At 51.6% G+C, this 17,079-nt stretch overlaps 1 protein-coding gene and 1 long non-coding RNA gene across 4 annotated transcripts; one reads left to right on the top strand and one right to left on the bottom strand.

Moving 5' to 3' along the window:
- Positions 1–78: 78 nt before the first annotated feature.
- Positions 79–5,679, top strand: LOC138992749 (uncharacterized). The gene is made up of 3 exons (XR_011468132.1): positions 79–318; positions 1,254–1,383; positions 4,898–5,679. It is a non-coding gene; the product is annotated as an uncharacterized lncRNA (long non-coding RNA).
- Positions 3,300–13,715, bottom strand: CCR9 (C-C motif chemokine receptor 9). Of its 3 annotated transcripts, none has more exons than XR_011468131.1 (3): positions 9,243–9,383; positions 4,142–7,955; positions 3,300–3,484 (listed from the first exon to the last, which is right to left on the bottom strand). XR_011468131.1 is itself a non-coding variant. In XM_070391677.1 (3 exons), exons 2-3 carry the CDS (start codon positions 9,261–9,263, stop codon positions 6,867–6,869), a joined length of 1,110 nt encoding a protein of 369 aa, XP_070247778.1. In that variant the 5' UTR covers positions 9,264–9,287; positions 13,617–13,715; the 3' UTR covers positions 3,526–6,866. The 3 variants fall into 3 exon arrangements, 2 of the variants coding, with proteins under 2 accessions (XP_070247778.1, XP_070247777.1); XM_070391677.1 differs by lacking the exon at positions 3,300–3,484 and adding an exon at positions 13,617–13,715 and having other exon boundaries at positions 3,526–7,955; positions 9,243–9,287; XM_070391676.1 differs by lacking the exon at positions 3,300–3,484 and having other exon boundaries at positions 3,526–7,955.
- Between the last annotated feature and the right edge of the window lie 3,364 nt (positions 13,716–17,079).

The raw sequence follows: 17,079 nt of genomic DNA, 5'->3' as shown, positions 1-17,079 counted from the left end.
CGTGGGAGGACCGAAACCGGTGCGGTTTCCTCACACCTTCTGGCCCGTGTGCACTGAGGTTATCTCCGAGCTCGCAGCCCCAACTGGAGCCTGGAATGAATGGTTTTCTTGGCTAAAAAGGGAGAGACGTGAGACAGGCCTCACGAGACCTGAGATGCGTGCGTGTCCTGACCCCGTTTGGCTTTGGGCCTGTGGCTCTGTGGACTCACCCAAGAAAAGGTGGGTCCAGGAGGCCCTCCCCAGCTTTCTGCTCCCAAGGAGCCCGACTGAGCCACGAAAGAAGGAGCCCACTCCTGGGAGCCTAAAGCTGTCTGCCAGGTCAGTGGGGCCGCACTGTCTTCTCCCTGGAGGGTGTTGGAGGGGAGGGGCTCTAAGGATGAGCGAGCACAGAAGGGGTGAGGAGAGGGAAAAGCAGGAAGGGCCTTCCCCAAGGCCTCCGGCAGGGCTGGACTGCAGGCAGGTTAGCAGAAGTCACCTTGCTCATCGGAGGAAAAGAGTGGTGGGGAAGGGGCAGCATTGGGGTGGCCAGAGCCAGCTACCCCGTCCAGTGGAGGCAGCGTGTTAGTGGAATGGAGACCTGGACCGTTTACCAAACAGACACCAAAGGCAGTGACAGCAGGCGGGGAAGAGGCAATCCGCCTGTTCCCCTGACTCCGGCTGCCTTCGAGGCCTTGCGTGCATCCACAGAAAGGCACTGAGGAGTGCAGGCCCCGTCCTGCTTCCCAAGAGGCCTTGTCACAGGAGACGGGGTCCACGCGTGGAACCAGAAGCCTTTGTAAAGACAGCCCTGGCCACCGGCAAGGACGCACACCGAACGGTTGGGTGTTCTCTTGCCCTGGTTGTGGAAGAGGGAGGATGGGGAACCAGGACCCATCTCCGATCAGGCCCAGAGCCACCTGCGTCGCCAAGGGTACAGACATCAGAAAAAGCCCAAGGTTGACCCTGGACTCCGCTTTGCTCCAGAGTCAAGCTGTTCATTTAGTGTCAGTAAATGTAAAGCAAGTACCAAAGACTTTCTTATTTGGGTTCCCTGGTGGCCTGTTAAAATGCAGATCCATGGGCACCACCCAGTCAGCTCTGGTCCACCTGAGCTAACTCATTCATGAGTCTGCCCAGTGATGGAGGCGGAGCTGATCTGGGAGCCACTTCGAGAAGGTCCTTGAGGATGGCCGCTGTGTCACCACTTCGGTTAGGACTTGAGGAAAGGGGGTAAGATGAGCTAATGGATCTATTTCTTAATTTAACTCCAACAGCAACCCTTAAATCTTGGAACCGGAACTTCTCCCTCAATGTGTTGGCCCAGCCAGATGCAGTGATGGAAAGTTCATTCTCGGAGAGGAAGGCATTTCTAAACGAATCGCTTCGTATGAAAATATTCTACAGGTACAATCTTTTTACACCCACATTTTTTATGGCTTATATTTATATTCAACGGGCGTGTTGCTAATTGGCAGATCGCTTGTAAATGGAAACAATCCCTTCCCCAAATCCAAAATAGTTCCCTTCATGTCCAAAATTTAAGAATCAGAGGAAGAAATGTGAGTTTGGTACCAATGGGTATGAGTTGGTGGAGATCAGGTTAAACATGGGCTCCCCCCCCCCCCCAAAAAAAATTTAACAATACACATGGGCTCCCAAGCTGGTCCATACACTGAATTCAGAAGCTCTGAACTTGGGTTGGGGGGAACTGGCATCTCTCCCCTAACTCCTAACTAAAATGTAGGCCTCCCCGCAGTTAGGGATATAGATAACATGCCACACTAGTATGAATTGGCGAGAACTTTGACTTTGTCACCAGTGGAAATGACAGATATTTTCATGTCATGTGACAACTGTTGTAGACTCACAAAATATCATGGGTGCTCATCTCCACCCAGAAACAAAGGCTGTCCTTAGACCTGCTGGTAGATCTTACTTAATGCACCAACAGAGAGGCACACGTATTACTAGTTCATGAATCGTTTTAATATGTGGAGAATTATATATCAATAGAATTGGTTTTCTTTGTAATCCTATATATTTGATTCATTTTAAAACACTGAGCAGAGGGCTATAGGTCTTGTCCGATTGCCAAAGGTGCATGAGACCAAAAAAAAAAGAAGGTCCATTGGTCTGCATGGGAAAGAAGTCAAGAGAAAGATCAGCTCAGTGCAATACCGTTCACTGATGTCAATAGTGGCGTTTCTATCTTAATAGGCTCTTGCCATAGTCAACCAGCTGTTGCACATGGGGGAACCAGGGCCCAGGGAATGTCTGAGCTGTTTAGAGAAGATGCTATTCCCGCTACTCATGCTGAGATGGCTGTGGGCGTGGTTTTCTCTAAACCAGTGGTCAGCAAACTGCCGATGGAGAGCCACATGCGGCTCTTTGGCCCCTTGAGTGTGGCTCTTCCACAAAATACCACGTGCGGGCGCGCACGTACAGTGCGATTGAAACTTCGTGGCCCATGCACAGAAGTCGGTTTTCAGCCTGGGCGAGTCTATTTTGAAGAAGTGGTGTTAGAAGAAGCGGGGGCGGGGGGGGGGTTGGGGGGGGGTGTCGGGATATGCAACTCAACTCGGTGGAGGCGCGGGCGATTCGTGCACAAGTTGAGTGACACTGGCTACAAGACGAGTGTGGATGGGAGAGTTGGAAGGGGTCGACCTCAGCGAACGTACCTCAATCAGATTGAGGACGTTTTTAGCAAAGGCCAGCTTAGGAGTACCCTAATTAAGTTAATAACAATGTACCTACCTGTATAGTTTAAGTTTAAAAAATTTGGCTCTCAAAAGAAATTTCAACCGTTGTACTGTTGATATTTGGCTCTGTTGACTCATGAGTTTGCCGACCACTGCTCTAAACCATTCTCATTTCACTGGAGCATAGATTATGAGATGATTTTTTTAAAGTCCTCTATAAACCAGGAATTATGAGGCCAGGGTGGGGCAGAAGATGCCTTTGCCCAAACTCTGACCTACTTTCCATGTTAAGCTCTAACATCTGAGGCCAACTCAGATTTGGGAAAGCAAGCACATCCACTCAAAGATTGCAGACACAGAACACGTGACAGCTTTTCATTTATTGAATCAGTTACCCGAAGTGTCCAAAAGTCTCATCCTCCATGGCAGCCAACGCTGTGTACGTAAGCCCATCATGGGAAGACCACGTCTCAGCACCACCCTGCCATGGCAAAGGCCTCCGGGGAAGGGTGACCAGATCAGAGCGGCAGGCGCTCACGGGGCTGCTTGCTTCCTCACGCAGGACTGTTTGTAACAGCCACCGTGGGCCAATGCAAGAGGTCATACACACACACCCTTCTCAGGAGTGGGCCGGCGGCAGTCTGAGCCACTCCAGCCCACTCTAGCCAGCCCTCCCTGGACCCCCCGCTCCTCTCGCTGCCTGTAGGGAAGGGGATGACATTACTACCCAAAGGACACAATGTGCCATTGCTCCAGGTTGTCCAACTTTACTTTTCCAAAGTTTCCTGGCAGCTGATTTCCGGTACCTGCAGTACAAATTGGACAAATGACTAATTTTACATTTTAACCAATTTATTAGTTCAACATATTGTATCTACTACATACAAGGCACATACACCAGATCAGAAACACACACAAAGCTGCTTGTCCAAGGACTCACCCAAGGAGGCTGCCATGTGAGTTGCCTGTCCCGGGAACTGTCTGCAAACCAGTTGGTAAGCCATACAAAGGCCAGCCTCGTGATTCTCAACCACGGGCTCTCACCTGACACAGCCTTCCAGAGCATTCTCCCAAATCTGAGTCCACGTGGCACGTGGCCTGTCCCTATTGCTGGGATGCAAGGATCTTGTATTCCCACTATAACCTCAGTGAGTAGAAAGGTTCATGGTACATAGATGAATGCTTGTTGAATGAATGCATGAGTATGCTGTAGGCCTGAACGACAATTTCAAAAGACCAGATGTCAAACTCACTACTTCAAAACAATGACTCCCACTTGAATATACATGTTGTGATGGGTCAGCTCAAAATTAGGTGTTTGTTTTTAAACTTTGTGGTTGAAAAGCCATGTTTGGTAATGGAAACATCACACTTTATTCACTTTCTTCATTTTTCTGATGCATAGAGTTCTAGTAAAATGTAATGATATACTATAATCCTCCTTTATTTCAAAAAGTACTCACACAGCATGTTTTCTGGAAATGTTGGATGATCACAACTTCCTCCTGGATTTCCCCGTGTGGACTCTTCCAACTTTTTATCTTAAGATGATTCTGTTCCTGAAATCTGGTTTAATTTGAGTGTCAAATGGTCCTACTTATGCAATCACTTAAAAACTAAGGCAATTTGCCAACAACGAATCTTAAAGCATAAGAGTCACAGCATGTCTTCCATCCTGCAGTGTAGCTGTTAGGTCCGGACAGTCCATGGTGACAGTGGGATCCCAGAGGAAGCCCTTGGAACTGGGCATGATGACGTGTGTTAGGGCGCAACTCAGGGTTCGTGGTCCTTGTGCTGTTCCCACGTCTCTTTTCTTCAAAATCAGAGGGGACGGTGGGCCTCCTGGCACTGTTTTGCCAACCAGCCTACACTGCCCAGCGTCCTATTTACCTCTAGACTCCTACCGAGTCACCATCATAGTGTAGACTCTAGACCAGTGGTTCTCAACCTTCTGGCCCTTAAATACAGTTCCTCATGTTGTGACCCAACCATAAAATTATTTTTGTTGCTACTTCATAACTGTAATATTGCTACTGTTATGAATCATAATGTAAATATCTGATATGCAGGATGGTCTTAGGCGACCCCTGTGAAAGGGTCGTTCGACCGCTAAAGGGGTCGTGACCCACAGGTTGAGAACTGCTGCCCTAGACTAAGAGGAGATTCAGTGACCTCCATCCTGGCTCACCCTCCTCCCATCTTCCATCCCCCATCCTTAGCTCCACGGGGCCCATGACACGTCACACCAGAACTGCAGTATCGAGAGGACCCAGGACGGAAGAGTTGTGTTCTTCTCGCCCACCTGCGCGCTGTTATTTAGGTTCGGCCCATGCTTGTTCCTTATTCTTCCAAGTTCCTCCAACGACATCTGGGTCTCCCGGGAATGGTGGCCATGCCGATGGCTCTACCCATAGACTGACCTTGCAGAAGTCACCCTACCCTTGACTGTGAGCAGAGCCTGTGGGACTGGAGCCCTTGTTGATGTGCTGGTCCAAGGCCAATGCTTATTCTCCACCAACTGCCCCACACGGGATGGGTTAGCGAGGCCTTTGTAGGACCCCCTGTGCTCCCTCGTTGCTGCCTGTTTTCTGTGCACTTTCCCACTAACCCGTAGTTTAGAAGCAGACAGGAGGTGAAGGAGGATGTGGCAGGGTCCAGGCTTCTGTGTCCCCTTTGGAAGAGATGGCCTGGCCTTGAAACCACAGTAAGTCCCTGCACACGGAGAATCAGATACTTCCTCTAGACACCTGGCGAAGCTGCCGGGTCAGGCAAAGCTGCTCTAACAGTCCTTGGCGGTTCCCTGGACTAACTGGGGAAACCTGGGAAGTAAGTTTGACCAGAGGAGAGAGAAACGGGTCGGCCAACATGGTTTCCAGGTCTTTCGGAGATTCTTTTTCCATAGCCCAGTCTCTTCCTCACCACACTCTTCATATGGCTCTTTTCTCTGTAATTGTACATATTTAAAATATCGGGACAGAGTGAAGAAAATAGCCAGTAATAGATATTTTTAAATGTACATCAAAAACTATTTCTAGTTTACCTAAAACTAACATAATATTGTATATCAACTGTAATTGAAAAGTAAATTTAAAAAAAATTAAGCATTTTTCTAATATTTGAAATGTTTTCAAATGTGATCAAATTGCTGAACAGCTAAAAGAAAGACGCAAAGAAAAAAAGAGATATTACTTTTTTTCCAGTCAGGTGTCTAAGTTGAAAGCTTTAAACGTGATAGCTCTATACACTAAGCAAGGAGAAGCATGGAGGCCGATGCCCTCCCAGCAGCCTCAGCAACGAGAGGGCCGGTGGACCAGCCCATTTACAGGGAGCCAAGTGGACCCTCACAAAAGCCACTGAGCCGAGCGAGCCCACGGGGGGCCCGGGGCTGGTCCTCCCTGCACGGGCTGAGAAGATCGTTTCCATGACCCCGGTGGGCAAGCCGACTCCTCGCAACATCAGCCCTGAGGCAGGTGTGGAATCGCAGGGCCTCCGGCAGGACACAGAAACGGGTTGGAAGCCAACCGAACCCAGATGACTTGCTGGGATGGTCAGTCGCCCAGGGGCCCAGTGGCCAGTCCTGCAGATCGTTTCCAAACAGGCCCAAGGACCCTCCCTGGCCCAGAGCAGATCAAGGAGACCCGGGGGGACTGGATCTGAGGTTGTCTGGAAAGATTCTAGAATCTAGATTAAGACTCTGTAAGACCTGGCATAGGTATCAGCCTCAAAACCAGGGTAGAAACTCCCCCAAAAATGCAAGTTTCCGTGAAATCTTGTGCAGTGGCCAACGCTTCGGTGTCTGCTCTGGAAGGGGTGGCTGCAGAACTGAAACCATGGCAACTCGCAATGCTCTGAGAATCTCAGATGCCACAGATCAGATGCATGAATGCTCAGGCCAGGGGGAGCCGGGGGAGCCTGCATGCGGTCCATCAGTTCTCTGAAAATCGCAGGCATGGCAGCCAGGAGCCAGCAGCCCCGGGATGCTGCCCTGGGATGGCTAGGCAGTTTGGAAAAAATCTGGCTTGGTGAATTCTGACTCAAACTAATAATGTTCCAATTATTCCTTTCTGAGGTGTCTCTCTCTCACTTCCTCTTTCTTCTGTGGTGTCCCTCTGGTCCCATCAGTGGGGAGGCTGTATCTGTATTTATTGTCACTTCCAAAGGGACCATCCACCCCTGCAAGACGGTCCCTCACAAGGACAGAGCCCCTGAGGTTGTCTCCAGCAGCACCGAGGACATCTTCAAGCTGCCCTCTCTTCTGGCAAAGGAGGCCCACTGAGCCTGGCTGATGCAGCCCAGGTTCTTCAGGGTCTTCACAAGATCCCGACGGAATCTCTCACCCACAAACACGTAGAGGACTGGGTTCAGGCAGCTGTGGAAGAAGGCAATGGTCTGCGTGACCTGGAAGCAGATGTCAAGGTTGATGGAAACGGCACAGCTCGAGATGAACCGGGCGAAGGCGTCGATGGTCTGCACCAACAGGATGCAGTTGTAGGGGAACTGAGATAAGACAAAGACAGTAAGGACGGTGATGGTCACCTTCAGGGCCTTGTGCTTGGAAGACTTCTTGGCTTGGGTCAGAGTGTGAATGATGATGGTGTAGCAGCAAGCCATGACCACAAAGGGAAGGAAGAACCCCAGGATCACCTTCAGGGTCAAGACGACCGACTTCGACTTGGTACTCTCATCACGAGGGTACACCATGGTGCAGATGGTGATGTTAGAATCCCTCTTGAGTTGGCTGTACAGGATCTCTGGGATGCAGAGAGCGGCCGCCATCACCCAGACGACAATGCAAACCATTTTGCTGTATAGAAGCCTTTTCTGCCTCCAGGTCTGCGCTCGCGTGGCCTGGGCAATGGCGATATACCTGTCCACGCTGATGCACATGATCAGCAGCCCACAGCTGTAGAAGTTCATCTTGTACATGCTGTTGACCGCTTTGCACATGAAGGTCTGGAATTTCCACTGGTCGGCAGCGGCGATGGCCCAAAAGGGAAGAGTGGCCAGAAAGAGAAGGTCAGCGATGGCCAGATTCAGCAGGAACATGTCCGTCATGGTCTTCACCCTGGTGCAGTACCAGTAGACGAGGATGACCAGACTGTTGCCCACGGTGCCCACGATGAACACCAGCCAGTACAGGGGTGGGAGGAAGTGGCTCGCAAACTCCCTGACGTTGTTTTTTTTACAGAAGAAGTCCGACAAGTTTAAGTTCTCATAGTCATCCATGGAAGACGTGGAGTCATAGCTGAAGTCATCAGACAGATTAGGGATAGGACTCTGCAAGAAGACGCAAGACAGCATTAGGTCAAGGACACTCTTTTGGAGGCTCTGATGGCAGAGGCATGGACCACTTGACCCTTCCAAGCCCCAAAGCCTTTGATAAGACAAAAGAAATGTACATGCAGAAAACAGGGATTCTGAGAGCATCTGCTTGGGTCATAACATTTATTTATTCAACAAATGTTGGTTGAGCACCTATGGTATGTCAGATACTCTGTATGTGCTGAAGATACAGAGGTGGGTAAGTCAGACACGGTTCCTGCTCTCCTGGAACTCACCGCTCATGGAGGGCACACACAAGGAGTGAGCAATTGCAGGACACGTGACAGGTCTCTCATGGAGTAATGCCCCTCGGGACCACTGATGGCACAAACGGTTATCACACTCTGCGCATGATGCTGACTGCCCCTTCTCCTCTCTGTTCTGCTCTCCCCAAAAAGGTCCTCAGAGGCTCTTCAACTTTTCTGGGTCCAGATCCCTCTGAGTCTTCTGAGAGCTATGGGTCCTCTGCTCCAGCAGCACCAACCGTATCCACACATATGAGCACACATGTACACACGTGCATGCACACACATTCACACACTCTCACACACATGCACATACACAAGCCCCAAGACAGGTTGTACCATTTTTAGGGTCCCTTGTTCAAAATTTGTTAAGAATTTCAAAACAGTAGAGCATTAAATCACGCAAGTGGCACCTCTAAGTACAGGGCCCTGTGCAGTGTACAGGGCAGACTCCCATGACGCAGGCCCTCACAAGCACACATACACATGCAAACACATGCAATTCATGCATAGATTTGCACATGCACACTCACGTATGCACAAACATGCCTGCCCTCTTGCACACATGCACATATACACATATTGCACACACTGTTCAGACACATGCACACACATGCACGCCCACATAACACCCCTCCTTACAGTTTGGGTGGGTTCCTGGCCCAGAGCCAGTCCAGAACCCCTGCTAGGGGGAGTGGAGATAAGGGCTGGTGATCAGAACCCTGAGCCATGAGCCCTTGACAAAGGGATGGAGGGTGGGAGGGAGCAAAAATCTAAATTTGCATTTTCCTCTGTCGTCACAACATACCCCAAAGGGCTTCTGGTTCTCCACGTTTGTAAAGCCCTCTGCACTGCGCATCGACTGCCTCTATGGGGCGCTGCTCAGCAGGGATCTTACCCAGGGAAACCTCCCAGAGAAATCCCTCCCCCACACTGGATTCTTTCCCACACCCCCAAAAAGGGCAAGACAGGAGTGCATTTCAGGAGCTGTACTCACTGTGAATTCTAGGGGTGTCATGGTGCGTCAGAGGCAAGCCCGCTTCTAGAAAGAGAGGGCAAAGATAAAGAAGAGGCTTGTCAGGGAGCAGTGGTACACACCTAACGGTGGAGGTTCAATGTCAAATCTGTTTTCCTCATGAAAAAGATCGCAAGCAAGGTTGGGGTGCACGCAGTGCCGATGTCAGTCAGATAGTCTATATTCCAGAACCATCTTGATTGTTCGCGTAGATGAGAGCGAAGCCTTCCTCTGAGAGCCCTGGCGCCTTCCCATTCCAGCGTCCTGTCCATCAGCTCGGCTTCTTTTGGCTCAGCTTCTCCATCGGAGTCTGTTTACCTGAATCCCTCTCTTCCCCATGTTATCAGCCTGACGACCGCAGGACAGCGGGTGACTTGGGAATGCTCAGGCCCAGACTCCGCAGGGGCAGGGGCAGGGCCTCTGGGTAACCAGGTGGCAAGAACATGAAAGGTGGGTGGCATCTGCCATCGGAGTCCCTCTCCCGGAGGGCCCAGTGCCCCAGCACCTGCCTGCACGCTGGCTTACCAGCTCCGAGAAGGGTAACGGGCCCTGTTTTCCCTGGATCCTGACTCCTGCCCGAAAAGGAAGTCCTAGGTTTGTTTACCAAAGAAGAGGCAGTGGCCTCCGGTACAGGCCTCGGCTGACCGCAGGCCGGCTCCGCTGCTATTTCCAGGTATTTGCATCTCTGTGAAAGCCACACGCCTGTAGGACCGAGGGACCCACAGCCGGACTCCCTCAGGGCAGGGCCTGTGCCTGAGCGGGCGGGTCCTCTCTGTGGTGTCCAGCGCCACACCCAAGCTCTAGGAGGAACGCTTCTCCGTCATCGTCATCGATCCCACCCTAACCTGCTGGTTTCCTTTTTATAACACAGCACCGTGACTCGTCCTGCTTTTCTGAAAGCCAGTGGTTTTCAGTGCATACCGTGTGAGACAACGGCTTTGGAAAAAGCATTTGTCAGTTTCTTAAAAAATGAAACATGCCTACGCTCTCTGTGTGCTTAGCCATCCCCCTCCTGAGTGTTTGCCTAAGAAAAGCGCAAGAAAGACTATCCACACAAACACTAAAGAACCAGTGTTCATAGCAGCTTTCTTTGTAACAGTCCCGACGCCCCTCAAGCGTAGTGGAAGGATGAGTAAATATGAATCCTTACTACAGAGTAGAGGTGAATGGCTGGTACACCGGCTGGGTGAATAGCTATTTGTCTTTGATTGTCGTTGGACCTTGGTTATGGCTGGTTATCGCTGGATTCGGGGTGCACACAGGGATCGCTGAGAATGGTGTTGGTGAGAGTTCGGGGACGGGCCTCCGAGCGCTGTGGGGAGTGGAGGTTTAGGTGATCTTTTTGGAGGGTTAAGCCGTATCTGTCGAAATTACAAAGCTCAACGGCTCTGACTCAGCAGCTCATCTGCTGGGAACACACCTACTGGTATTATCTCAAAAGAACACAGAGATGTGTACAGGGCCGCGTGTCAGCATTTCCCCCCAGGACAAAAACAAAACAAAACAAAACAAAAAACTAGAAGAAACCTAACTATTCAGAAACTGGTCATATTCCGATGCATCTGTTCAATAAACCACCCAGAGCCAATAAATAGAATAAGGTAGACCTCACAGTGTACAAAGAGCTCAGCAAGATTATTAGGTGAAAATGCCCAGAGTAGAAGACTACATTGCATGATCTTTGAAAATCTATATAAAAGGTGACGCACCTCACAGCTGATTCGCACTGAAACATTGTCTTGCAGGATTGTGAACAATGAGGGCCAGTGCGAAGTGAGACTTTCATTTTTTTCCTTTACTTTGTGCATGAAGTTTGAAGAGCTAACAGAAAAATAACCTGTCAGCTTTACTTAAAAAAAAAAAAAAAGAGGCCCCGTTGCTCTTCCGCTCCGTGGACCTGTTTGCAAAGCTCGTCCAGAGGAGGAACTCGCAGCTGCCCAGCTGGCCGGGCCGCTCGCCAAGCCACATCTCCCATTCAGTTCCCCGAGCTGCTCTGCGTCTTTGAAACCCTGCGCTGGCTTTTTATAAGGGTTATCTTTCTTCTGTGACAAAGGTGTTTCTGGCTCATAGAAAATTTGGAGAGAGCCAAAGAGCAAAAACGAACCATTTTCCTCCCCAGACCTAAAGACACCCCCGGCGGCCTTGCTCTCCATTCCCCTCTATCTTAGTCAGAATACTTGTTGAGTATTTTATTCGTAAACTGCAAAGCCTCAGGGCGCGCTGTCATTTTCCTCTTGCCCCTGAGAAGGAGGGAAAAACAGAAGGGGGAAACCCCACATATGACAAAAGGTACAGAGGCTGTTGGGAGTGCCCTGGTGCCTGACTCAGGGATGCCCCACATCTCTGCCCTGCTGCTCAGAGTCGCCGCGTCCCGGGCTCTGCGCCTCAACTGGAAAGCCCGCCTGTGTTTTGCAGCACAGTGAGCTGAGGCGGGGGGAGCACCATGGGCCAGAAGTGAAAGACCCCATCTGGCCCTGGGCATCCCTTTCTGCCTGTGGACCCTGGCAAGGAGTGACAGATCCTCACTGAGCCTGGGTTTCCTCGTCTATAAAAGGGAGGTGAGCCCGGCCAGTATGGCTCAGTGGTTGAGCATCGACCTATGAACCAGGAGGTCAGGGTTCGATTCCTGGTCAGGGCACATGCCCTGGCTACAGGCTCGATCCCCAGGAGGGGGCATGCAGGAGGCAGTCAGTCAATGATTCTCTCTCATGATTGATGTTTCTCGCTCTATCTCTCCCTCTCCCTTCCTCTCTGACATCAATAAAAACATATATTTATAAAAGGGAGATGATAGCCAACCTTCTCCGAGGGCTTGTTGGGAGGGTCAAGAGCAATGCCATGCATGAATGCTTTTTGCAGAATAAAGAGAGCTCTGTGAGAACAAGGGGACGGTCTTCATCCCACAGCTCACTTACCAAGTGTACCTTGATACCTGATTCACTTGCTTAGCTTAAACAGTGTATAAGACATGACCTGTGTCCTCACAGCTCATGGCCATAAATACCAACAATGGTGAATGCTATGAAACACTTTTGGGAATTAGGAGAAAGAAGTCACATTCTCCAGCGCTGGGAGAAATCTAGGAGGGCTTCACTGAGGAGGTGGTGTTTTTGCTGGCCCTTGGAGCCTTGGAGATCACAGAGACACATACAATGAAGGAAGAGAACATTGCTCCAGGGCAAAGAAACATATCAACAAAGGCATGAAAGCCAGAAAGCATGAGATGTGTGCTCTTCGCATCCACCTTAGAGGTAGAGGAAGCGAGAGACCTGCTGAGTCTCCAAAAGTGGAACATGCCTCTTAGACAAGTTAGCCTGGAATCAGTTTTTTTTTCTGTTCTCTACTGTCCTCACGTAACCAAGATAAAAGTGAGCGGGGAGCAGCTGTGGGCGCAGTAACGCCCCCCGTCCATAGACTTCATGGCTCACAGTAGTAACCCAGCAAATTGGACACTGACGTGAGTCAGGAATGTGGGCCCTTCCTTTGATCTTTGTCCAGTTTGCTACAGGGTCAGCGCCCCCCCCCCCCCCCCCCCCCGCCAGTCCCCATAGGCACTGACCTGGCCCCAGGGGGCTCCCAGCGAGAGCCTATGAGTGGGGCTCCTGAGTAATCAGACAGATCCTGGAAGAAAGGCTTCCCTGAGCTCTGGTTTGTTCATCCTGGAGGAGATGGGCATGGGGACTGCTGGCTCACCCCACCCCAGGCCCGCACTCAGCACAGCTCACCTGCCCTGCCAGTGGCGGGGAGCAGCAGCTGATTAAGAACTCGAGAGGGGTATGTTTGAAAGGCAAAACAGTATTCATTGATGAGTCATTTAAAAGAAAGTAGCTTGGCTGATTTCTGATTATAAAGGAGTCTTTTCACACCGTACCAGGAAAATCCCCCCAACGCAAGCACCCATCATGAAAGAAATGAAAACACAAACGCCTCTTGTCTAGTTTAGCCGCTGTTAACTTTCCCAGACACCTCCTGTTAGATGATTCCCTGTTCTCTCTCTCTCTCTCTCTCTCTCTCTCTCTCTCTCTCTCTCTCTCTTAATGGTGAGGAAATCCGACTGCACACACAAATGCTCTGTCTTGCTTTCTAGTGAACAGTCCTTCAAGGGCCACTTTTAACGCCAATTTAACATGGAGCTACAACATCCGATTGGGTGGCGGCTGAGTATTTTGTTGTCTGGATGGGCTACAGTCTATTCGACCCATCACCTCCTGGGCATGTCATCGCTCACCCTGGAAGCCTGGTACTCATGACCACTGAACACGTACACAAAAGCCTGGGTCTTAGAAGCTGTTGTGACTGCACACAGCTGAGGGCAAAGGTGGCCCAGGGCCGGGGAGGAGATAGCGGGGTACTCACCTTGAAGGGCAGCACGCGAGAGAGGCTTGGGGAGAAGGGGCCGCCAGCTGTGCTTGGGAGGGGCTGGCTTGCTGTCTGCCTGGGACGAGAGGCAAGCCTTCTGAGCAGGCAGCGACCTGGTGAAAACAGCACAGAGGAAGCCAGGCCACCCCTGTCGGTGCAATCACTGGTGGGGTGGGCCCAGAGGGTGGGGAGTGGGGTGTCACCAGCTGCAGCTTTCAGCAATTCGCAGCATCGATGGTTTGCAACCAGAAACGAAAAGCCAGGGGAAGCTGGGCTAAGCTAAAACCATCTCTGAACACGCATGTACAGGCTGATCATGCAAGAATAGCGTTTTTTCCTGGATGGTGCGGCTGCTGAGAGGAAAAGGGAAGTGGAGAGTCCCCGTGAGGGCCGGGCCATCAGCTGGTGAAGGTGCATCTGTAAGGTCTCTTCAGGTGCTGGTGTCTGAGCAGGCCTGGGGGATCGTCGCCCCAGAGCTGTCCATCACCTTGGGACCCTTTGGCCTTGACCTAAACCCATAGAGCCGTGCCGTCCAATACAGTGACTGGTAGCCCCGTGTGCCTCTTTAATTTAAAATTAATTCAAATGTCACTAGTTCCTTAGTCACACGAGCCACATGGCAGCTGTGAGATAGCCGCACGTAGCCAGGGACAGCGTGCCTGTCCTCTCTGGCATCCTATCAAGTGGCACTACGTTAGCCAACATGTGACACAGACCTAGGAACACAGGGGATGCTGGGGGACCGCAAGCACCTTAAACTCGGGGTCACATAGAGCAAGATTTTATTTGGACGTGGCCACCCTACATCAGATACATTAACACTGATAATATGTTTCATTTTATTCATTATGGGTGTTTAGATGAAATTTTGGAAAAAGCCTAAACATACAAAATGTGTTTTTTAAAATATATTTTTATTGATTTCAGAGAGGAAAGGAGAGGGGGAGAGAGATAGACACATCAATGATGAGAGAGAATCATTGATCGGCTGCCGCCTACATTGGGGATGGAGCCTGCAACCCGGGCATGTGCCCTGACTGGGAATCGAACTGTGACCTCCTGGTTCGTAAGTTGATGCTCAACCACTGAGCCATGCCAGCCGGGCCAAAATGTTATGTTTTTAACGAGGCTCGAAGCAGGAGTCTCCCCAGCCACGTCGAAGGCCGGCCTTGGATCACGACACAATTGCACCCCCGCTGGGCGCAGAGGAAAGCCCCAAGTGGGTCCCCTGTTGTGATTATGACAGAGTCTTTCATACTTGCTCTGAGGACAATCACAACCCGGTGGTGCCCTCCAGCAGAGCGGGCCTCCCAGACACAGGGCCCCTCAGTCACCATCAATCTGGACAGAAAAAAACAAAGGGTGAGATGCAGTTGGATTGATTATCTACATAGGAAAGGCCAACACTCAGCCCTCGGACGGGCGCAGTAAGAATGAAAGCAGTGGTTTGTGCAGCCGCCGCCTCCACGGAGCCCTGAGTTCCCTTCCCTCGCCCCACGCTCGTTGAGCATCGTGTCTGGGAAGCAGCCCCTCGCGTCTCCCTCTTCACTGGCCACTGTGACAGAGAAGGAAGGGGCAGCAGAGGGAAGACAATGCGCTGCTAACTGCCTCTCCCGCTGTCTGTGCGCAGAGCCGTGAACCTGCTTCCCCCTGGGTCTGACGGGGGCTGGGAAGGCTTTCGGGAGGCTGGGCTGGTATGCCCTGTGGTGCAGGAAGATGCTGGGCTTTCCACCTTCTCAGGGCCCAGGCTGTTTCTTCCCCAGGTAAGGGCACCCCACTACTTGCCCACCTGCTGCCTGGGTGAGACGGTGGGAGGAAAGGAAGTGGGGCAGGCAGTGGGGGAGAAAAGGATTAAACGCACCATAGGGAACCCTGGGGTCCCGGTAGCCTCCGGGCCTGGAAGAGCTGCCTTAGAACTCCCAGGTCCCCTCCCTGGGGAGGGGGGTGCAGAGAGGAGCCTGGGGGGCGGGCACGAGGCTGCCGGGAAGCAGGAGAGAGGACCCACTCATTTCTCGGAGCCTGGGACCGATGTGGTTGTGTTAGCTGTTGTGGGTTCAGGTTCGTTCCCCGGAGGGAAAGCCCCATTCTTTTGTTTTCTTGGCTGCATTTCTCTCTTCGCAGGTAGAATCCAGAGCTGGGCGGTTCTGACAGGTTGCAGGTTCCCCTTTGCAATGGGCATTACTCTGCATTCTCACCCCTCGAAGGGGAGTTCCCGAGGGCAGGGCCGGGGTGCGTCCCCTCCGGGTCGCGGGGCCGGGTGCAGGGGCTCATGCTCCCGCATTCCCACGTTCTGAGTGTCTAACACGGTTTGCCGGCCGCCCTCCGTTTCCAGGGCCTCCACGTTTAAACCAGGCTCGGGGTCTGTCCTCCTTCTGAGGCTTCCACACATCCTGGGAGAGTAATGATGTGAGGTGTCTACTCTTCATGGACTAAGGCCTTATCTGAACCTGGGGAGTCCAGAGTGTCTGCAAGGGGTTCACAGGAGCCCGGTGGGGAGAGTCTGAGGGGGGCAGTGGCCAGGGGCCCCAGTGGCAAACGTCCGAGGGATAAATCTGTAAGGACTCTCCTTCTGCCCACTGGCCCCATGAGGCTGGGGACCCTGGGGGCTTGGCCATGGTTGCAGCCCAGCAGCGATTGATCTCTCTCTCTCTCTCTCTCTCTCTCTCTCTCTCTCTTTCTCCGCCTTCCCCTCTGAAATCAATAAAAATATTTTTAAATTTTTAACAAATTAAAATTGGCTTAAACTTAAATGTAAACAGCTACCTATGGCTAGTGGCCACCATGGTGGACAGTTCAGGTCTGGACAGACCACCTTTCAGCAGCTGATATCTCTCCCTAAGCCGGCACCTTGGGACGGCTCCGTCTGTGATACAAGCCGAGGCCTCTGGGTCTTGGGGGCCACTCTCCTCTCGCCAGGGGCAGAGGGGCTTGAAGGGGAGCCCCTCCCTTATCTTTTGCCAGATTCAGTGGCCATGACTAGCCATTGAAAGTGAGGAGCCGGATAGGGGGCAGTTGTCAGAGGCAAAGAGAGAGAGAATGAATGAATGAATGAATGAATGAGTGACGGTCCCCACCCTGCAGCAGCAGGAATGAAAGGGATGGGGGCCACAAGAGCTGACAAACGACAGGAAAGGGGAGCGCAAGGTCACTTGGAGGCTCCGGAGAGACTTGGGTGCCTTCACAGAGAGGGCACGTGGGAGGAAAAGTTGGTTTGAGCCGACAGCGACGCACTTAGCATTGGATGTGATGTGGTCCGGGGATTGGAGTGGACGTATCTGGAGCTCAGAGGGAGGCCAAGAGTTCATCTTGCAGCCTCCAATCTCTTGCAGAACCTGAGCTATTTATAAGGGAGACGAATGTCCTCCCCGCTTCCTCTGCGGTCTGTGCCTGCAGCAGGTGAAATGTGAGACCAGTTGCAGGATTTATCTCATGTGCCTCAGCTCTTAGCGATAAAGCTCGG

The sequence above is a fragment of the Myotis yumanensis genome, unplaced genomic scaffold (assembly GCF_028538775.1).
Source record: "Myotis yumanensis isolate MYYU_CA2020_CCGP unplaced genomic scaffold, mMyoYum1.0.hap1 SCAF_14, whole genome shotgun sequence".
Classification (NCBI taxonomy): Eukaryota; Metazoa; Chordata; class Mammalia; order Chiroptera; family Vespertilionidae; genus Myotis; species Myotis yumanensis.
This window is presented reverse-complemented; position numbering and strand designations above follow the sequence as displayed.

What these genes read in the sequence shown, in the direction of transcription:
- CCR9 (XM_070391677.1), bottom strand. Translation starts at nt 9,263, where the DNA reads ATGACACCCCTAGAATTCACA. An exon ending in TGACACCCCTAGAATTCACA is followed by an intron (nt 7,956 to 9,242) that starts GTGAGTACAGCT and finishes GTCTTCTTGCAG; the next exon opens with AGTCCTATCCCTAATCTGTC.